At 44.3% G+C, this 23778-nt stretch overlaps 1 protein-coding gene across 1 annotated transcript; it reads right to left on the reverse strand.

Moving 5' to 3' along the window:
- Positions 1-1235: 1235 nt before the first annotated feature.
- On the reverse strand, positions 1236-23362 carry POFUT2 (protein O-fucosyltransferase 2). The gene is made up of 9 exons (XM_063429922.1): positions 23137-23362; positions 10976-11226; positions 10242-10386; positions 8806-8913; positions 8651-8717; positions 8126-8251; positions 7016-7196; positions 3780-3903; positions 1236-1970 (listed from the first exon to the last, which is right to left on the reverse strand). The coding sequence occupies exons 1-9, from the start codon at positions 23292-23294 to the stop codon at positions 1817-1819; spliced, it is 1314 nt and encodes a 437-aa protein (XP_063285992.1). The 5' UTR covers positions 23295-23362; the 3' UTR covers positions 1236-1816.
- Positions 23363-23778: the final 416 nt, after the last annotated feature.

The raw sequence follows: 23778 nt of genomic DNA on the forward strand, positions 1-23778 counted from the left end.
AGGAAAAGATACAAACAAGAAAAAGAAAGGTGGGGGAAAAAAGAGCAGTAAAGTGAAGCGTTTGTCACGGTTGGCACAACCAGTACTGACCATACGACTGACGAGAGAGGTCACGCCAAGGAAAGGGTGAAGCATTCCATTGTGATTTACTAGTTTGGTTTGTTATGATGGAATTATTCTGGTATTGATCCTTAAAGGGACACGAAGCACCAAAACAACTTTAGCTTAATTATGTGGTTTGGGTGTATACATCATGCTACTGCAGTCTTACTGCTCAATTCTTTGCCATGTAGGAGTGGATCTTGTTGGATAGAACACCAGCATAATGTTTTCTGTAGTTCCTTTATTCCCTCAAGGTATGAGGTTACAAAACACTAGAGGCGATTCCTAGTCCAGTGCTGCATAATGTGCAGCACTGGCGTTTAGCTTCTCCACCCTCTGCATGGAGACGCTGAATGTTCCCCATAGAGATGCGTTGATTCAATGCATTTCTTTTAAAGGAGGTGCTTACTTCCCGTGCATATGTGATAGCCTCCCAATGCTTTCCTATAGGAAAGCATTAAAGGGACACTATAGTCACCAGAACAACTACAGCTTAATGTAGTTGTTCTGGCGAGTATATTCATTGCCTTCAGGCATTTTCATGTAAACACTGCAGTGTTTACATTGCCTCTAGGGACACCTACAAGTGGCCACTCCTCCGATAGCCACTGGAGGGGCTTCCTGGCTCAGGGCTGCATAGCAAGCAGCCTTGCCGTTCAGTGTCCCCACCCTCTGCATGGAGATGCTGAATTTTCCTCATAGAGATGCATTGTTTCAATGCATCTCTATGAGGAGGTCCTAATTGGCCAAAATGGCATTTTGCCCCGCCCCGGTTTGAACTAATCCAATGCTTTCCCATGTGGGAGTTTTAAATTTTTATAGGGAGCCTAAGGGTGGGGCAAGCCACCTAAATGGTGGGTTAAACACTATAGGATCAGGAATACATGTTTGTGATCATATAGGATGAAGCAAGACTGGCGCGGTGTGGGAAAAAAAGGTGAGTAAAATACCTTTTTACTGAGACCGGAGGGGGACTGGTCATCTAAACAGTCATTTCAGGACTACAGTGTCAGGATTACATGTTTGTATTCCTTACACTATAATGTTCCTTAAAGTTCAAAAACAGAAAAAACAGGCTTCAATTTCTCTATACTTCTGCTTTTGCAAAGGTGGATCAAGCAACATTTAACCAGTTAACAAGAACTGATATTTTAATACCAAAAAGAAAAATACTGCAAATGGTTATAGTTCCAATTTCCTCTTCAATTAAAAAATACATTTCATATGAAGTCTGTTTAAACTGTGCCATCTAGTGGTGCAAATAGTGAAAAGCAAGTTTTGCAAGTGGTGATGCAGTGCTACAGTTTAACTGCCATTGTGGGTCTAAAAAGAACTTTTGCTGCAAACTAACAAATATATACAGAACACTTTAATTGCTTTATACATATAAAAACAGACAAATTTGAGGTATAAAAAAAGCAATCTGACTCTTTGTAGAAACAAAAATGTTATCATCCTCTGTTTTCTAAAAAAGATGGAGGCGTTTAAATGTAACACTGTACAGGTTACACAGTGGCTGTAAGGTAATGAACACAGGTAATATTCCTTTTCCAGTGGTATTCACATACATAATGTGTATCTGAAAGGAATAATTAGAATGGTTTGTTGATTTAAGTTTGACCAGAAGACTGGAGTTTGTGGTTTTCCTGAAGCAGCTTTATATTTCCATTCCATTACTTCTGGGTGCAAACTGTCCTGAGAGCAATTTGGTTTTTCAGTATACAATTTTCCAATGGGTAGGCTGCTCACAGTTCTTCTCCTTGTCCCCACAGAATCGATTGTACGTAGTCTTTGGATCAAAGCCTAGGATCTCTCTTTCTTCATGAATACGAAATGAGAACGTGGACACAGATGTGCCTATGAAATACCTGTACACAGAGGGAAGCATGAAATGTAAAAAGTTAACAATACAACCTTAAATGTTCACTCAGAACCCTTCGTTTTACTTAAAAAAAACCAAAAAAAACACTACGTTTGCATCTTTCTGCAGCATAACTCCCTCTTTTTTACAGTGCAATATCCTTATTAAATACCAAAACTAATATAAGGTAACTGACAAGAGGAATGATAATTATCAACTGCCGGGCTGCATCACATACAAGGGAGCGACTTAATTATATATAAAAAATACAAAATGGTATGTGGGGGCAGGTAAGGGTGATTTTACTTACCTTACCTTTATTTATCTTAAAATCGTTGTTGGAAAAAAAAAAAAAAAAAAAGTTTAGCTCCTTTCTTTAGCATAACTCTAACCTCTTAGCCATATCACAAAACACAAGGCAATTACAGACCAGTGAGTTGAGCTGCTGCCTTGACTCAGCCCCCTAGCAAAACCCTGTACTCTTAATTTTTTGTATTATATTTCTAAGTCATGCTAAGGGGCAAGGGAAGAAATAAGAGGACAGTGATTGGCTATGGACTAGAGTGATGTCACCAACTCACGCTGATCTCTGATTGGCTGAGCGGACTACGTGCTCAGAATAAGTTTATTAAGGATATTGAATAGTGACCACTGAAGCACTGTACCTCAATCAATATATCAAATAATAAAAAAAATACGACCTGGTAGCAACACAGGGTTAAAATAAATTAATAAGTGAGTAGCATTAATAATATTGCCGTGTGTCAAAAATATAAAACATTTATTGAACATAGACACAATGTAATAGTATCAAATCAATACTGCAAGAGTGTATATACACCGGCAAAACAAAAAGTCCAGAGCAGATGTTTAGGAAAAAATAAATAAACACAGTGTGGGGCCCCCTGAACACTGGTAAAGTGGCTTCTGGTGAAAAAATGTGCACATGTAAAAAAAATGTAAAAAAAATATAAAAAGAAAGATAAGCAGTCCCCCAGCTCCTGCACTATCCCTGTCAAGGGGAGCTCATAAACCAACCAGGCTACCGGGTCTGGGCTAAGAGGGGAGTGTAGCAATGGTGATAGCCCAGAGTAAAAAATATATAAGTATGAATACCCTGGGGATCAACCAGAGCCGCTTACCCTGTTCGCCTGACCGCCGAGCAGGTGAAGGGAGCACGCCAAACCCTTAGACACGAGACGAGGACAAGTAAGCGTTCCAATCACGACAGCTACCACAAATCACAGCCGGACCGCAAATGAAGGACCGGAAAGAAGGTACAGCGCAGAATAACGGGAAGACTGTCTACGCGTTTCGTCCTTACTAGAGGACTTTCTCAAGACCAAGTTCTACTATCACCGGACTGGGTATATATACCCTCCCTTAAAGTGGTCACAATTAGTTAATTGCCTATAAGCTGGAATCTCGCCGCCCAGGTCCACTCTCCCCTATGTGATTATATCCCGAGTTATTATAGCTCAGTGCAGATATCAAGTATCACTGCTCCACCCAAACACTAGTCGAGACTTAGTGAAGGGTAAAGAACTGCTTTATTGGGAAAACTGCTACACTTATATACCTGGGTCCTCAACATGAGATTCCCAGGAGAACAATGACATTGCGACATTGCCAATATTTTGTTTATATACAATAAATATTGTTTTTTTAAGTTTATCAAAAAAATATTAAATCCGGGCTTAATGAAAAAGCTAAATTCACACATACACCCACCAACTTAAAAGCTGAAATAGGTATTGTGTATAAAGAGCTACGGTGTCATGTTTGCATTACAGATGTGCATTAAGAGCTGCAGTACCTGGCGTGAGCACAGATCCACTGGTCTATTATCGCGATTCCTCCATCCTTGTAGAGTTCTAGCTCTTCCCAAGTCGGCTCAAATCTTACCATCTCAGGAATCAACTTCCTAAGAGCTTCTAGATCTAGAAGTAAAAAAAGGGAGATTACATATGCACAATCTTATTCTACTGTCACACTTTGCTAGTTATGACTTGGAGGAGAGGAATTCTCCTATATGCATTCAAATAAAAAAAGCAAGGCAACTTAAGCATCTTAAAAAAAGTAAATGTATTTCACCAATCTGACAGCATTGTAAATATGACAAATGCAATAAATTGTTCTACAGCACTATTCTGGTCAATCAGTGTAACTTCTCTGTCTGTGACCCTGTCAAGTCACACTGCTTTAAATGCATGCCTTTCTGCTTGATGTAATGACATGCTACATATTCTATAATCTACACAATAAGCACCCCAACCAAAAATAGTTCTCAAATCTTAGAGGGTTCAGAAGTTCATAGTGAGGGGATAACGTCTTAAATTGACAACTTATTTACAACACAGAGGTCTACAGCTCTAGAGTTATTTATATATAATAATCTGAGTAAAACAACTTTTAATTAGAATATAATATAATTTAAAACCTTGTTCGTCCAAAAGTGAAAAAGGTAAAACCAAAAAGAAAATAAATAAATAAAAATAAATGCACATTTTAGGGACACTATAGTAACCAGAACAACTACAGTTTAAAGGGACACTATAGGTCACCTGAACAACTTTAGCTTAATGAGGTTGTTCAGGTGAGAGCTATAGCTCCTTGCAGCCTCTCTCATGTAAACACTGTATTTTCTGAGAAAATAAAGTGTTTACATTGAAAGCTAGAAACACCTCCAGTTGCAGTCACTCAGAGTGAACCAGAGGGACATAATATGCCTCCATCCACTCACATCTGCTGTGCATGAGCATCCTGTGATTCAGTATCTCCTCCCACTGCATGCAGACACTGAATTTTCCTCATAGAGATTCATTGATTCAATTCATCTCTATGAGGAGATGCTGATTGGCCAGGGCTGTGTTTGAATCATGCTGGCTCTGCCCCTAATCTGCCTCCTTGTCAGTCTCAGCCAATCCTATGGGAAAGCACTGTGATTGGATCAGGCTATCACATGTCAGCAGACTGCTTGTTTTTATCCTGAGTCTAACAGCATGCAGATTTACAGCTTCTGGCTTGAATACACTAAGATTTTTTACTATATTTATGGAGGCATGAGGGGCCCAGGGGGGCTAGATGGTTGTGTTAACACTATAGGGTCAGGAATACATGTAGTTGCACTGGTGACTATAGTGTCCCTTTAATGTAGTTGTTCTGCTGTGTATAGTATGTCCCTGCAGGCATTTTATTGTAAACACTGCCTTTTTGGAGAAAGTGTTTACATTTTTGTCTAGGGACGCCTCTAGTGGCAGTCACTCAAACGACCAATAGAGGTGCTTCCTGGTCAACACTGACATTCAGCATCTTCACACTCTGCGTGGAGGCACTGAACGCTCCCCTTAAAGATGCACTGATTCAATGCATCTATATGAGGAGATGCGGATTTAGGCAGCGTATCCCAATCATTGGATTGGATGATATTGTCAGTTTTAATGATCTCAGCCAACGAGGCAGAGTAAGGGTGCGCTGCAATAAAGGCAAGTTTGAACCTTTTTAACCCCTTAAGGACACATGACATGTGTGACATGTCACGATTCCCTTTTATTCCAGAAGTTTGGTCCTTAAGGGGTTTAAGGAGGCTTGATGGGGAGGGGAGAGAGCCCCATAGGGTCAGGAATACATGTTTGAATTTCCCGACAATATAGTGTTTCTTTAAGAAATGTTCTTTATTTTATTTTTCCATTTTCCTTTTTTTGGGTCAGACAGGTTTCATATAATATTTGTAATTAAATACAAGGTAGGTTTTGCCCAAATTAGGGTGGATAATAAGCATAAGCCAAGATTCAACAAAATAAGGAATGCAACCAGAAAAGCCAGCAGCTGAATATCTGTAAATAAAAACTAGCTGTTATAACACAAGTTCCTTGTGTAATTACAAATGGTTACGATGGATCAAGGATTAGGCTTAGATGAAACATCAGTGGTACATAGGTAAGTTTGTCCACAAAACAGACTGCTATTTTTATTGTCTAACATTTCCTTTTTTTTTTTATGACTTAGTGCTAAATTATTAGTGTAGTGGAGATATTCTGCTCATATTTAAAATGGAAGCACGATTTGTGCTTGGAAATTAGAGACATTTAAGGTTGCTATCTATGGTGAAAAAAGGTTTGAAAGGTTTTCAAGCGATCATTTTCATGAATAAATTTTGAACATTATTATTCGTAGGAGTAGGTGTGAAGGACAGATCATGTCAAACTGTGGAAATTGCTTTCTGTGATGGACTCAAATGCATGCCAAGAAGATACAATATATTGTGTTTAGATCATTTTAAAAGCCAAAGTGTCAGAGATTATATTACAAACATAAATGTAGGGTAGTGTCACATACTATTTTACTAAAGGAGCCACCGTGGCAGGAGAAAGCAAACAGGACAGTCACATTTACCCCAAATTCATGTGGTCTACCAGTTTAGTTAATTTCTTCCTACAGAAAGCATAACATTTAAACAAACAGTGCAGACAACATTGAAATGTTAGCATAGAGCTTTTCAGAGGGGCTTAAGGTCTGATATTCCCAGTTTATATACCCCTGGAGACTCCCTCCGTAGCCTAACTTGTTTCTTTACTTATATCCCTTCTGTGTCACCCTCCCTCCTCTTGACATCATTACCTTAATCAATAATTTATTACTTGTTAGTATTTTTTTAAATATATTTAAAATGAAATTGTGTACTTGGTAGTGTGGCTGAGTGGGATGGGAGTTGATCTACAGGTAGGCATATAGTAAGAGTCTTCAATCTGCTCTGTAGATGGGATGGGGATATACGTCACGTCATACATCATCTCTTTTTCCGCACACAGAGCACAGTGCCTGTGTCCAAAGATTAGTGGCTCCTGAGCTGGCTCACTGCCTGGGCAATCACTACTATATCTCCCCCTTGAAAGGCTGCAGCAGTTGTGGATACTGCTTTCTGCAGGTGGGACATGTGCTACAGGTGAATCATGTGGCTTACTTTGAGCGATCAGTGAGGAGCCACAAAAGCTAAACAATGAGGAACTGTGGTATATGGGAAACAAATTGTACTGAGATAACAAATGGTACCTTCTCGGTCAGCATCTGTGGCTACAAATACTTTTTTGAGCTTGAGCTTCTTCAAAAGACTGTGAATTTCTTCTGCTGCCTTCCGAAGGCTAGGCACATCCTCTCTGTGGCCCCAAATAAAGTCTTTCCTCCTAAGGTGGACAGCAAGGTAAGGACCCCCTGATGCCATGTTTGGCTTTGCCTGGGAAAAAGATAACATATTTCCTCTGTTTGCCAGTATAACATTAACACTTTCAGTAGATATTGTTTTGATGTTTATAAAAAACAAAAATATACAAAAAAAAATTATTACACATGCTCCTCTCCACCAAAAGAAAATCTGTAAATAAAAACATTAATACAATATATTTATTTATTTTACTTCTTCAAAATTCCTAACCATTTTGCATTCTTAAACACAAAGAATATAGAGATAAAAAGATGGCGCTAAAACAATTAAAATATCTCAAATAAAACCAGTGCAGCATCCAAAAAAAAATCACCAAAGTGTATAGTCACTAAAAAACACTTACATATAGAAATAGAAAAGGAATATGGCGATTGCGCACACAGTAGATGATATTTTCGTATTAAGTAGATAATCCCTAGATTCTCGTGCTGTGCTGCCTTTGGCTGGACTGGCCAATGAGAACAATATTTTCTGAGATAATTTAGAACTGTAAGAGGCTTTCCAAAAGGAAAGGTAGAACCTGCAGCATACACAGGAGCAGGACTTTCACGGACATTGGATCTGCAGGGTTCCGATCTTGACATTTGAAATTTTCAGATGCCAGTCAACCTAGTTCTGGTTTTGCCTTCACATTAGATTTCGGTGACAGTCTCCTAGCTGGTAACACTCACCCCTATCTCTCCTTTGTACATAGGTTTGGGGGGGAGGTATGTATGCTATGTACTAAGGAGAGATAGGGGGTGAGGATTACCGGCTAATAGAGGGAGGAGACTGTCACCGAAATCTAATGTGAAGGCAAAACCAGAACTAGGTTGACTGGCATCTGAAAATTTCAAATGTCAAGATCGGAACCCTGCAGATCCAATTTCCATGAAAGTCCTGCTCCTGTGTACCTCGAGTTACAAGACCTTTTTCTGTCATAAGGATGTAACATGCATCACCTTTACTCTTGTCCAATCCTCAACAAATATGGTCTTGTCAGCCTCATCATTAGATTGCAAGACGTTGGCACGAAATTCATCCCCCACTATTCGCAGATGCTGAGCAAAAACCATACTGCGCCGTGCCTGAAATGAGAAGAAAAAAAAAAAAAAAGCCTGTCTGCAAATACAGCTGAATATTATTCTTTAACTGGAATTGTTTTTCTTTAAGACATATTGTACTATGTCTATGTGATATTTACATGAGTTGAGGAATAAAAACACTAAAAAGCTACTCGTGTTAAGGGTTTTACTCAACTGAATATGTAGTTGTTTTAGAGAGGGATCATTTGTTGTTCATTTGTTTTAGAGAGGCTATCAATATTTGTAATGCAAGTCTCTCTGGCAAAATTTTAAAAATACACAGCTCTGGTGGTCAGGACAGGAATAACTCGACTTTATTGCATGACGTTGGTCATATTTTAATTTCTGCTTCTACTGTGATCAGCATATACTGGGGTAGTAGGGAGTTACTTACGTACGTACATTCCAATAATCTCTGCCCCCATAGTGATCATGTAGAAGATTCTCAGCTCTGTCTAACATTATGGTCCTATAAGAAGTGGAGATAACTATATTATTGTTTAGTCTCTGTTTAAGATGCTTGTTATTTACAATAATTAGTGAGTCTTACTCCTCACCTTGCTGTTGTGTTCAACAGTATGTTGGCCATAATAGAAGCGGAGCCCTGTACGGATAAGCATGTGACATTTAAACCTCTTGTCTCCTCATAGCCCCAAAACCAGCCTCTAAAATAACAATAGAACAAGATGAAATTAGTTTCAGCCCGGATATTTAAAAACTTAATTTATGGCTTAGGACAGGGGTAGGCAACCTACGGCACTAGTGCCATGCACGGCACTCGTGGTGTCTTTGCACGGCACTCAAGGCTGCTAGAGCCAAACGCACTCTGGCCTATCAGGAGTCCCAGTAAAACTTCAGATATCTGCTAATATGAAGAGGTGGTGAAGGACAATCCTCAATTTATGCATTGCAGCACATAGAGGAAGTGATCTCAGATCACTTCCTCCCAGCACTTATGAATGTGAATCCACACTGTAGTAGAGCAGCCCTCGACAGCTATCGCAGCTCCTGTCCTTGACCTGTACCTGGCCAGCCTGGTCCCCACTGGAACCCACCCACACTGCTAGATATACACAGAAATGTAGAATAACCCTCCCCCTCATACAAATAATATGAACAGCCCACACACACAACACACAATCCCCACAAACGCAACACCACTAACAATATACATACATGCACACAACCCCACATGCAGCCTCTCATGTGCAATACCCCAAACAGCCCCCACACACTACCAAACACACAATGTGACATATCCATCCACACACAATTCCACAAGCAGCCCTCATACACAGCCCACATTCATATGTATCATACACGATACCATAAACTACTAATGAACATATACAATATAAAAGCTCATATACGCACAAATACAACGATACAAAGCAATAACAGTAAAAATAACAAGCAGAATACGGCAGCATACACACACCAATTTAAAAAAATAGGATCGGCATGCTACGGGACATCACAATCCTATATCGGCACAGTGCTGCTAAAAGGTTGCCTACCCCTGGCTTAGGACTTCAATTAACAGAACAAACAAGAGCTTTATTCACAACGCAGTGGCTATCAGGGAGTTGATAACCGACATTTGAAATGTAAGCCATATTCTTTTGTGTGTATTACATTGTTTATACATCTGCAAAACCTCAAACTGCACATGCATAGTGTGCAGCTCACCTCTCCTCTTGACATTCTTCCCATTATGCAAGCAACATATAACTTATTACCGGTAGTTTAATTGATTCCATGAGAAACACAGTTTTAATATCAACACTTGAAAAACACATTTTAAGGACAGCATTCAACCTAATATTGCCATGATGGCACGAATTATCAGGTTTAATCAACTTTTTTTGCAATTTAATTAGCAGTGAACCTTCCACAACCTTCAATTCGATAAACTTACTGCAAAATATACAGTTCATCTTTTGTTTTCACCCAAAACAAACAAACAATATAACATTCAGCAACATTCTGCTACCTGTAGTATCCGTGTTTGTCTTCAGAGTACATGAGCTGATCTATGCATGGTCTCTGATCCACCTTTTCTTCCCACGTCCCTTCCTTCCATCCCTCTGCATAGCCTTGCAAGACATAAACCTGTTCAATAAAAGGACCTCCAGATTCTGGAAAATGAATATGTTTAAGAGATCAGACTGGGAGCTGTTAGATTTAGAGCTGAAAAAGGACAGCGCTGTTTAAATAAACAATGAATTGTCACAAATTTTACATTTTAATTCAAAGTAGCAAAATTGGAAAAACTCTCCCGTCACCTAATTCTAGTGGAGAGTGTTTAGCCTAATATTTGCTGTGATATCCCACTTTACAAAAGTTGTTTTTCAAGCAGGCAAGGAAGAAAACAATATTTCAGTAGTTTTTAAATAGGTCTTGGGATTTGGGGCTATAGATCTTATCAAACTTTACGATATTCATTTCAGCAATCTCAGGAGGATAAAAGTCCAAGCTTACTCAGCTGAGAATCACACCTTTGACATTGAGGTTTAAAAAAAAAAAAAAAAAAAAAAAGAAAAAGAAAAAATGACTAGAGATATTACAGCTGGACTTCTAATTCACCAGGCTATCTCACCATATTGTAGGTACTGTGTACTTTATTCAGTAGGTGAAGCAAAGATGTGATTAGTCAAAGCTACAAAACAAATACAAAATAATAATTATTTAAAAAAAATAAAAAAATACACAAACTGAAATATTTACCTGCCAAAAAATCTTCATATTCAATAACAGGGATATTTTGGTTAAGGCTTTTAAGTTCGAAGAATTCTGCCCATGGAATCCGAACCTGGTGAATGTCAGGACTCTGCCAATGATAAAGGCGACCCCAGGGAGGAATGACTAGCACCCAGTCTTCACTTTTCTGTAAGGTTTTAAGAAGTGAGGCCATCCGAATATATACATCCCTGCGCAGGTTAAAACCTTCTGGAGGATTCACATCATACAACAAGTACCTACAAGGCAAACAAAATAAATATTTATAATCAAAGTGTAAGAATAAATAGTTGACTACATCTGCCATATACAGTTTTGTCTACACTTCATTTACCCCTTAAAGGGTTACTCCAACACAAAAACAGTGTTTATATAAAAAACACTGTCTTTAGTTAGAGCAACCCTTTCTGTAGTGGTCCCTTCCCCAAAAAAAGAAGAGAGTTTAAATTCACGTCCTTTCCATCGCAGAGGCCAAGATCTCCCCTCAGCCATATCATCCTTAGCTACATCACTTCACCTCGCCAGAGGGGTAGGAAGGACAGGGAGGGAGGACTATGGGGATTACACAGGTGGCCATGCATGACACACCAATTTTGCACATTACTGATACTAGCCAGCCCGGAACTCTTGTTACATGCTGAGGTTACACCTGTGGCAGCAAAGGAGTTAATCTCCATATGTGCACATTTCATAGGGAGATCTTCATTAAAACAAATTGAATATTCTAGGAGGAAGCACACAGTGGGAGAACTGACATTAGGTAGCCCAGAACAACATATTAATTTCATTTAATAGCTTAAACATGTGAAAACATTAAATTGCAAATGTTTGAAACTTCGTGAATACAAAAATATGTAACTACACCCAGAATTACAGAACAATCTGCAGTTTTCTGTGCCGATCAGAGTTAATTCCTCCAGAGTCCATAAAGAAGCCACCAGCTTTTCTGTGTCCCAATGGTAACCTAGACCAGCTTTCACTGGTTATTTTTTCCATCCAGAGGGGGTATGTGGAAATGATCATTTATACTTGCACTGTAAACTCATTTGAGCAATGCTGCAAATAACAGCATTACCATAAAACAGGGTGATCCTTACTAATAAGGAAAGAGTGTGTATATTTATTTACATAATATTTTACCAGGATGGATACATTGAGATTTCTCTTGTTTATATATTGCCCTTACAAATACATATGTGAAAAACAAGCAGCTCTAAAACACTCGTGTGGGAATACCTAATCTCCACACCTAGAACGGTACTGTAAAAAGGTGGTACATAGGTGATAAGCCTAAATTAAAGTGGAGCGGTTTTCAAAGAAAAAGTTATAAACATGCAAATATAGCTTGCCCCTCAATAATACAATACAGCAGGGGGTGTTTGGCGGTACACCCCCTGCTGTATTGCATTATTGAGGGGTAAGCTGTTTTTGCATGTTTATAACTTTTTCCTTTAACCCCTTAAGACCGCAGGACGTACCATGCCGTCCTTATTTGGGCGGCTCTAAACGCCGCAGGACGGCATGGTACGTCCTGGGCGTTCTTACCCCCCACGTGGCCGGCGGAACATGGGCGCTGCAGATCGCGGTCGGGGGGCATGCCTGGCCCCCCAGGCAGCCCCCCTGTGCCTGGGGACCGCGGTCTGCAGCTTCCGATCGCAGTGACAGGCTGTCACTGCGATCGGTATTTACCATGTGTCAGCCGATTTTAAAATCGGCTGACACATGGAGCCGGCCACATTTTCACTCTGCAGATCGCAGTCGGGGGACATGCCTGGCCCCCCAGGCAGTCCCCCTGCGGTCAGTGACCGCGATCTGCAGAGTATGATCGCAGGGAGAGCCTGTCACTGCGATCAGAGTTACTATGTGTCAGCCTATTGGCTGACCCATAGTAATTGCAGGCAGGATCCCCCTGCAGATCGCGGTGGGGGGCATGCCTGGCCACCCAGGCACTCCCCCTGTGGCCAATTACCGCGATCTGCAGGAGGTGATCACAGTGACAGGCAGTCACTGTGATCACTGATCCTGTGTGTCAGCCAGTGATGTAAAATCACTGGCTGACACTGTCTCTGCCCCTCTCCTCCCCTATTAACCCCTTAAAGTAAAAAAAAAAAAAAAAAAAATTAAAGTTAAAAATAAAATACACTTACATCATTTATATATATATATATTATATATATGATCTATATATATATATATATATATATATATATATATATATATGCACACATTTACACATACACTAAGTGTATTTTAATATTTATATATATAATTATATATATATATATATATATATATATATTAATATCAAAATACACGTAGAAGGATATTGATTAAATATATACATAATTATAATTATATATATATAATATATATATATATATATATATATATATATATATTATAATAAAAAATATGTAAATACGTAAAAAAATATATATATATATATATATATATATGTGTGTAATTTCGTTCTAACTGTATTTTGATATTAATATATATATATATATATATATCAAAATACACGTAGAACGAAATATATATATATATATATATATATATATATATATATATATATATATATGTATATACCCAAGTATATACGTATACATCACTATATGTATAACTATATATAAATAAAAAATAATAGTAAAAAAATTATATATATATATATATATACACACACACACACACACGTGTATATATAATAATTTTACATATATATTTATGTAATAATTTTACATAATTAGGTCCTTTTATTAATTACAATTTGCAGGACCTGCCTAACAACCCAGGCCGAAAGTATAGGGAATTTAATTTGCTAGCACTATATTTAACCCTATAACTTTCCAAGACACTATAAAACCTGTACAAGGGGGTTACTGTTTTACTCGGGAGACATCGCTGAATACAAATATTTGTGTTTCAAAACCGTAAAATTTATTACAACAATGATATCGTCAGGGAAAGTGAAATTTATTGCATTTTTCGCACACAAACGGCACTTACACTGACGATATTTTTGCTGTCATACTTTTTACTGTTTTGAAACACAAATATTTGTGTTCAGCAAAGTCTCCTGAGTATAACAGTACCCCTCATGTACAGGTTTTAGGGTGTTTTCAAAAGTTACAGAGTCAAATATAAGGCTTGCGTTTCAGTTTTTTCACAATGAAATTCGCCAGATTGGTTACGTTGGCTTTGAGACCGTATAGTAGCCCAGAAATAAGAATTACCTCCATAATGGCATACCATTTGCAAAAGTAGACAACCCAAGGTATTGCAAATGGGGTATGTTCAGTCTTTTTTAGTAGCCACTTAGTCATAAACACTGGCCAAAATTGGCTTTCAAATTAGTTTTTTGCATTTTTCACACACAAACAAATATTAACGTTAACTTTGGCTAGTGTTTGTGACCAAGTGGCTACTAAAAAAGACTGGACATACCCAATTTGCAATACCTTGGGTTGTCTACTTTTGCAAATGGTATGCCATCATGGGGGTAATTTTCATTCCTGGGCTACCATACAGTCTCAAAGGCAACGTAACCAAACTGGCAAATTTCAATGTGAAAAAACTGAAAAGTGTAACATGCTATATTTGACCCTGTAACTTCCCAAAACACCATAAAACCTGTACATAGGGGGTACTGTTTTACACGTGAGACATCGCTGAATACAAATATGTGTATTTTATTGCAGTAAAAGCAAACAGTATTATGACATTCACAGTTAGAATGTCACATAGAACTAAGAAAATTTAAAAAAAATCATATTTTCTCTCATTTTTTTTATATTTTATTCATATTACGTTATGTTCCATACCTAAATATTTGATGTTAAATGAAAGCCCTGTTTCCCCTGAACAAAATGATATATAATAAGTGTGGGTGCATTTAATATGAAAGAGGTAAATTATTGTTGAACCTACATATAGTCAAAATCTGTGGTTTGTTTACGTTTTTTTTGGTTCACAACTTGTACATTTGGCTGCGGTCTTAAGGGGTTAAAAGCGCTCCACTTTAATTTAGGCTTATCACCCAAATTTATCCTTATTATATAACCACATTAACATGTTTTAGAATATAAAGTTTTTTTAACTGTGTTAATTTAATTTCATTGACTGCCGTGATATAAACCAATCCCTACATTCACTTGTTTACATTTAAAATTACCGTATGTAGTTGGTGGTAAATAAATGTAATTCTGGATATAAAGATTGAGTAACTAACAAATTAATACTTAAAAGTTGCATGATTTTGAATGGGCTTGCATGGCTTCCCGCACACCCCGAAAAAACCTCTCCATGACCTACAATCTACTGAACGGCCAGGGTGGAGGCACAGTGGACACGCACATTCAGACATGGCAGACAGACTTGGGCCAAAAGTTTGACACAAGCGACTGGAAAAGGGCGTTCCTAGCACACAGAGGCACATCGCACCTAGAATTTATGCGGAAACTACAATACCGCTGGTATATGGTACCAGCCAGACTTGCCAGAATATATGCGGGTGCCATCAACCACTGTTGGAGGTGCTTTACTGGAAGGGGGACCATGTACCACATATGGTGGGCATGTGCTAAAATTCAGCCATATTGGGAGATGGCGGGTAGAATGGCTTCAGAAGTCCTGCAGCAACCAATCACCTTTCTCCGGAATTGTGCTTGCTCTTCATGACACTAAATAAATATAACAAATCAAACTCCACACTACTCTTCCACATCTTGATTGCTGCCGACACGCTCATAGCTAAGGCATGGAAATCTACAGAGATGCCTCTGCAAAGCCACCTAACACAGCAGATAACCACAAATCTTGATTATGAAATTATGACCATGCCTCAGAAACAAGCGAGACATTGCATCTTAAACACCAGAATGAGGTGGGAAACATAAGTCTCCTCGCACGGCAGAGTATAGGACAAGACTTTGACTGGAGGTGGAGGGAGAATGGGTGAATTTCTAAGAGGGGTAGAAGGAAGAGGGGGTGGGAGAAGGAGAGGGGAGGCAATTGGGGGGAAAGAGACAGACCAAGGGGAGAGGAAGCAAGGTCAACCACTCCTCATACTGGTTCATCTCCTCCATACCCAAACTGTTACAAAAACGATTCACTGATAGCACCAAGCACTCATACTCACAGTGAGATCCTACCAAGAAACCCACAATGTATATAGTTTTACTCTATTCTGTATATAGTTTTACCTTATTCTACTATAGCACTATCACTCAGTACAATGCGCAAGTCCTGTAGCATGCCGCAATTACATAGGCCGAAACCTAATACCACACAGTCATTGTAAACAAAAGCAACCGATAAGCTAAGTCTACGCCAGTTTCTTCAGTTTTTTTCTAACTTTGAAGTTTTACGCTGTGTCCATGTTCCGTTTTGGAGTAGTTTAGCTGGTTGGTTATTCAAACATCCCCACAAACACATACTATTTATTAAAGAATACACCCTGGGGTAATTCAAAAGACATATTTTGAACCTTAGCGTGGGATCACTTTTTTCTCGTTTGTTCCAGGTGTAGTGGTAATGAGCATATTTAAATGTATTTTTTTTCCTTTTTGAAACTTTTTAAAACTCGTTTTTAAACTTTTTTTTTGCTTATTACATTTTTTAAACTTTCCTAAACTGGGTAAGCAGGGTGGGATCTGTTTACTTTTTTTTTTAACAGGGAGAAGATCATCACTGATCTGTCTCCCTGCACTTCGCACAGCCTGTCAGAGCGATCGGGTGCTCCCAGTCTGCCTCGAATACAGAGGCAGACCGGAGGAGCGTTAACCCCGCAATCACCGTGAACTGGGGTTAACTTTAGAGCATGACGGACTGGGTCATCCGGTGTTAACTGCTTCAACGGCATGACGAACCGGGTCCGTCATTCATCACGAAGGGGTTAAATATTGTTTTTGTATTTTATTGTAGCCTATTATATCAATGCAATGTTTTGTGAACCCAGGACATACTTGAAAACGAGAGAAAAAAATAAATGTATCTTTCCTGGTAAAATATTTTATAAATAAATAAAGATAGCCATAACTGTGATAAGTAATAACCATAATTGTAGTAAAATAGCCATAACTGCGATAAGTGATAGCCATCATTGCAGTAAGATAGCCATAACTGCGATAAGTGATAGCCATAATTGCAGTAAGATAGCCATTACTGCGATAGGTTAATAGCCATAATTGCAGTAAGATAGCCATTACTGCGATAGGTTAATAGCCATAATTGCAGTAAGATAGCCATTACTGCGATAGGTTAATAGCCATAATTGCAGTAAGATAGCCATTACTGAGATAACTATTATTGCAGTAAGATAGCCATTACTGAGATAACTATTATTGCAGTAAGTCAATAGCCATTATTGCAATAAGCTAGCCATGCCTGCAGTAAGCTAGCCATTCCTGTTCTGGGTGGCAGGGCTCAGTATTAGACCATGGGGGGGGGGGGGGGGGGGGGGACTCAGTATTAGACCATGGGGGGGCTCAGTATTAGACCATGGGGGGGGGGGGCTCAGTATTAGACCATGGGGGGGGGGGGCTCAGTATTAGACCATGGGGGGGGGGCTCAGTATTAGACCATGGGGGGGGCTCAGTATTAGACCATGGGGGGGGGGGGGCTCAGTATTAGACCATGGGGGGGGGGGCTCAGTATTAGACCATGGGGGGGGGCTCAGTATTAGACCATGGGGGGGGGCTCAGTATTATACCATGGGGGGGGCTCAGTATTAGACCATGGGGGGGGGCTCAGTATTAGACCATGGGGGGGGGGGGGGGCTCAGTATTAGACCATGGGGGGGGGGCTCAGTATTAGACCATGGGGGGGGACTCAGTATTAGACCATGGGGGGGCTCAGTATTAGACCATGGGGGGGGGGGGCTCAGTATTAGACCATGGGGGGGGGCTCAGTATTAGACCATGGGGGGGGCTCAGTATTAGACCATGGGGGGGGCTCAGTATTAGACCATGGGGGGGGGGGCTCAGTATTAGACCATGGGGGGGGGGCTCAGTATTAGACCATGGGGGGGGGCTCAGTATTATACCATGGGGGGGGCTCAGTATTAGACCATGGGGGGGGGCCTCAGTATTAGACCATGGGGGGGGGGGCCTCAGTATTAGACCATGGGGGGGGGGCCTCAGTATTAGACCATGGGGGGGGGGGGGGCTCAGTATTAGACCATGGGGGGGGGGCCTCAGTATTAGACCATGGGGGGGGGGGCTCAGTATTAGACCATGGGGGGGGGGGCTCAGTATTAGACCATGGGGGGGGGGGCTCAGTATTAGACCATGGGGGGGGGGGCTCAGTATTAGACCATGGGGGGGGGGCTCAGTATTAGACCATGGGGGGGGGGGCTCAGTATTAGACCATGGGGGGGGGGCTCAGTATTAGACCATGGGGGGGGGGGCTCAGTATTAGACCATGGGGGGGGCTCAGTATTAGACCATGGGGGGGGGGCTCAGTATTAGACCATGGGGGGGGCTCAGTATTAGACCATGGGGGGGGCCTCAGTATTAGACCATGGGGGGGGGGCCTCAGTATTAGACCATGGGGGGGGGGCTCAGTATTAGACCATGGGGGGGGGCTCAGTATTAGACCATGGGGGGGGGGGGGCCTCAGTATTAGACCATGGGGGGGGGGGCTCAGTATTAGACCATGGGGGGGGCTCAGTATTAGACCATGGGGGGGGCTCAGTATTAGACCATGGGGGGGGGGCTCAGTATTAGACCATGGGGGGGGGGGCTCAGTATTAGACCATGGGGGGGGCTCAGTATTAGACCATGGGGGGGGCTCAGTATTAGACCATGGGGGGGGCTCAGTATTAGACCATGGGGGGGGGCTCAGTATTAGACCATGGGGGGGGGGGCTCAGTATTAGACCATGGGGGGGGGGGGGCTCAGTATTAGACCATGGGGGGGGGGGGGCTCAGTATTAGACCATGGGGGGGGGGCTCAGTATTAGACCATGGGGGGGGGGGCTCAGTATTAGACCATGGGGGGGGGGCTCAGTATTAGACCATGGGGGGGGGGCTCAGTATTAGACCATGGGGGGGGGGCTCAATATTAGACCATGAGGGGGGACTCAATATTAGACCATGAGGGGGGGCTCAGTATTAGACCATGGGGGGGGCTCAGTATTAGACCATGGGGGGGGGCTCAGTATTAGACCATGGGGGGGGGCTCAGTATTAGACCATATGGGGGGGGGGCTCAGTATTAGACCATGGGGGGTGGGGGCTCAGTATTAGACCATGGGGGGGGGGCTCAGTATTAGACCATGGGGGGGGGGGCTCAGTATTAGACCATGGGGGGGGCTCAGTATTAGACCATGGGGGGGGGCTCAGTATTAGACCATGGGGGGGGGGGGGGGCTTAGTATTAGACCATGGGGGGGGGCTCAGTATTAGACCATGGGGGGGGGCTCAGTATTAGACCATGGGGGGCTCAGTATTAGACCATGGGGGGGCTCAGTATTAGACCATGGGGGGGGGGGGGGCTCAGTATTAGACCATGGGGGGGGGGGGGCTCAGTATTAGACCATGGGGGGGGCTCAGTATTAGACCATGGGGGTGGGGCTCAGTATTAGACCATGGGGGGGGGGGCTCAGTATTAGACCATGGGGGGGCTCAATATTAGACCATGAGAGGGGGCTCAGTATTAGACCATGGGGGGTGCTCAGTATTAGACCATGGGGGGGGGCCTCAGTATTAGACCATGGGGGGGGGGCCTCAGTATTAGACCATGGGGGGGGGCTCAGTATTAGACCATGGGGGGGGGGCTCAGTATTAGACCATGGGGGGGGCTCAGTATTAGACCATGGGGGGGGGCTCAGTATTAGACCATGGGGGGGGCTCAGTATTAGACCATGGGGGGGCTCAGTATTAGACCATGGGGGGGGCTCAGTATTAGACCATGGGGGGCTCAGTATTAGACCATGGGGGGGGGGCTCAGTATTAGACCATGGGGGGGGGCTCAGTATTAGACCATGGGGGGGGGGCTCAGTATTAGACCATGGGGGGGGGGCTCAGTATTAGACCATGGGGGGGGGCTCAGTATTAGACCATGGGGGGGGGGCTCAGTATTAGACCATGGGGGGGGGCTCAGTATTAGACCATGGGGGGGGCTCAGTATTAGACCATGGGGGGGGCTCAGTATTAGACCATGGGGGGGGCTCAGTATTAGACCATGGGGGGGGGCTCAGTATTAGACCATGGGGGGGGGGGGCTCAGTATTAGACCATGGGGGGGGGGGCTCAGTATTAGACCATGGGGGGGGGGCTCAGTATTAGACCATGGGGGGGGCTCAGTATTAGACCATGGGGGGGGCTCAGTATTAGACCATGGGGGGGGGGCTCAGTATTAGACCATGGGGGGGGGGCTCAGTATTAGACCATGGGGGGGGGGGCTCAGTATTAGACCATGGGGGGGGCTCAGTATTAGACCATGGGGGGGGGCTCAGTATTAGACCATGGGGGGGGGCTCAGTATTAGACCATGGGGGGGGGGCTCAGTATTAGACCATGGGGGGGGCTCAGTATTAGACCATGGGGGGGGGCTCAGTATTAGACCATGGGGGGGGGGGCTCAGTATTAGACCATGGGGGGGGGGCTCAGTATTAGACGGGGGGGGGGCTCAGTATTAGACCATGGGGGGGGGCTCAGTATTAGACCATGGGGGGGGGGGCTCAGTATTAGACCATGGGGGGGGGGGCTCAGTATTAGACCATGGGGGGGGGGCTCAGTATTAGACCATGGGGGGGGGCTCAGTATTAGACCATGGGGGGGGGGGGCTCAGTATTAGACCATGGGGGGGGGGCTCAGTATTAGACCATGGGGGGGGGCTCAGTATTAGACCATGGGGGGGGGCTCAGTATTAGACCATGGGGGGGGCCTCAGTGTTAGACCATGGGGGGGGCCTCAGTATTAGACCATGGGGGGGGGGGCTCAGTATTAGACCATGGGGGGGGGGGGCTCAGTATTAGACCATGGGGGGGGGGCTCAGTATTAGACCATGGGGGGGGGGCTCAGTATTAGACCATGGGGGGGGGCTCAGTATTAGACCATGGGGGGGGCTCAGTATTAGACCATGGGGGGGGGGCTCAGTATTAGACCATGGGGGGGGGGGCTCAGTATTAGACCATGGGGGGGGGGGCTCAGTATTAGACCATGGGGGGGGGGCTCAGTATTAGACCATGGGGGGGGGGCTCAGTATTAGACCATGGGGGGGGGCTCAGTATTAGACCATGGGGGGGGGGGCTCAATATTAGACCATGGGGGGGGGGCTCAGTATTAGACCATGGGGGGGGGGGCTCAGTATTAGACCATGGGGGGGGGGGGCTCAGTATTAGACCATGGGGGGGGGGGGCTCAGTATTAGACCATGGGGAGGGGGGCTCAGTATTAGACCATGGGGAGGGGGGCTCAGTATTAGACCATGGGGGGGGGGGGGGCTCAGTATTAGACCATGGGGGGGCTCAGTATTAGACCATGGGGGGGCTCAATATTAGACCATGAGGGGGGGCTCAGTATTAGACCATGGGGGGGGGGCTCAGTATTAGACCATGGGGGGGGGCTCAGTATTAGACCATATGGGGGGGGGCTCAGTATTAGACCATATGGGGGGGGGGCTCAGTATTAGACCATGGGGGGTGGGGGCTCAGTATTAGACCATGGGGGGGGGGCTCAGTATTAGACCATGGGGGGGGGGCTCAGTATTAGACCATGGGGGGGGGGCTCAGTATTAGACCATGGGGGGGGGCTCAGTATTAGACCATGGGGGGGGCTCAGTATTAGACCATGGGGGGGGGGGGCTCAGTATTAGACCATGGGGGGGGGGGCTCAGTATTAGACCATGGGGGGGGGGCTCAGTATTAGACCATGGGGGGGGGCTCAGTATTAGACCATGGGGGGGGGGCTCAGTATTAGACCATGGGGGGGGGGGCTCAGTATTAGACCATGGGGGGGGGGGGCTCAGTATTAGACCATGGGGGGGGGCTCAGTATTAGACCATGGGGGGGGGCTCAGTATTAGACCATGGGGGGGGCTCAGTATTAGACCATGGGGGGGGCTCAGTATTAGACCATGGGGAGGGGGGGCTCAGTATTAGACCATGGGGAGGGGGGGCTCAGTATTAGACCATGGGGAGGGGGGGCTCAGTATTAGACCATGGGGGGGGTGGCTCAGTATTAGACCATGGGGGGGCTCAATATTAGACCATGAGGGGGCTCAATATTAGACCCTGAGGGGGGGCTCAGTATTAGACCATGGGGGGTGCTCAGTATTAGATCATGGGGGGGGGCTCAGTATTAGACCATGGGGGGGGGGGGCCTCAGTATTAGACCATGGGGGGGGGGGGGCCTCAGTATTAGACCATGGGGGGGGGGCTCAGTATTAGACCATGGGGGGGGGGCTCAGTATTAGACCATGGGGGGGGGGCTCAGTATTAGACCATGGGGGGGGGGGGCTCAGTATTAGACCATGGGGGGGGGGCTCAGTATTAGACCATGGGGGGGGGCTCAGTATTAGACCATGGGGGGGGGCTCAGTATTAGACCATGGGGGGGGCTCAGTATTAGACCATGGGGGGGGGGCTCAGTATTAGACCATGGGGGGGGGCTCAGTATTAGACCATGGGGGGGGGGGCTCAGTATTAGACCATGGGGGGGGGGGCTCAGTATTAGACCATGGGGGGGGGGCTCAGTATTAGACCATGGGGGGGGGGCTCAGTATTAGACCATGGGGGGGGATCGGTATTAGACCATGGGGGGGGGGCTCAGTATTAGACCATGGGGGGGGGGCTCAGTATTAGACCATGGGGGGGGGGCTCAGTATTAGACCATGGGGGGGGGGGCTCAGTATTAGACCATGGGGGGGGGGCTCAGTATTAGACCATGGGGGGGGCTCAGTATTAGACCATGGGGGGGGGGGCTCAGTATTAGACCATGGGGGGGGGGGGGCTCAGTATTAGACCATGGGGGGGGGGGGGTTCAGTATTAGACCATGGGGGGGGGGGGGGCTCAGTATTAGACCATGGGGGGGGGGGGCTCAGTATTAGACCATGGGGGGGGGGGGCTCAGTGTTAGACCATGGGGGGGGGGGCTCAGTATTAGACAGGAGGCCCCTGCTGAGAGCTGCCACGTCCCCACACTCCCCCCTATACCTCCTCTCCTGTGCGGCAGCTCCCACGGGCATGGATCCCACGGACTGCCCGGGGCTGAACTCTCCGAGATCGGCCAGGGCCTGGGACACGAGCAGGGCGAGCAGGCAGCATTGCGGGGAGAGCACAGTAATCCCAGCCCGGGGAGAGCGGGGCGCCATGTCCTGGCCAGGCTCTGCAGGCCGCACTTCCGTCGCCCATAGTCAGGCATTCCGTTACCATGGTAACCCGCATTCCGGCCATTTCCGTCTCGCAGACTTTGGTTCTGCTATCTCTGAGCTGAAATAACATTTATTGACATGTGTATCCAGTTTATTATACAATGTATATTCTGATTAATTTTGGAGGCTAATACAAAAAAATAAAATGTAATGCTTTGGCGACATCTTGTGGTTACAGATTGTATTACACCTGTAATACAGAGTTTATCTTATACATAACGTTCCATAGTCTTCACCAGTGAGCAGGAATAGTGGTTTTGGTGCCAGGAGTACTCTGATGCTATTCCACACTAAATAGGCAAATTGTTTTCGAGTAATTTAACTCTTAACCGCGTCCCCTGCGGCCTGCAGTCCAGCTCCCTTCTCAGATATCACAAATGCAGGTTATAGCGTCTTTGTCGCCATATGCAGTTTGCAAAGACCT

Source organism: Pelobates fuscus, chromosome 8 (genome assembly GCF_036172605.1).
Source record: "Pelobates fuscus isolate aPelFus1 chromosome 8, aPelFus1.pri, whole genome shotgun sequence".
NCBI lineage: Eukaryota > Metazoa > Chordata > Amphibia > Anura > Pelobatidae > Pelobates > Pelobates fuscus.

Coding starts and splice junctions, on each gene's coding strand:
- POFUT2 (XM_063429922.1), bottom strand. CDS start 23,294: ATGGCGCCCCGCTCTCCCCGGGCTGGGATTACTGTGCTCTCCCCGCAA. Junction 8,718..8,805: donor CTGTTGAACACAACAGCAAG/GTGAGGAGTAAG, acceptor CACTTCTTATAG/GACCATAATGTTAGACAGAG. Junction 3,904..7,015: donor CACAGATGCTGACCGAGAAG/GTACCATTTGTT, acceptor TTTTACTTCTAG/ATCTAGAAGCTCTTAGGAAG.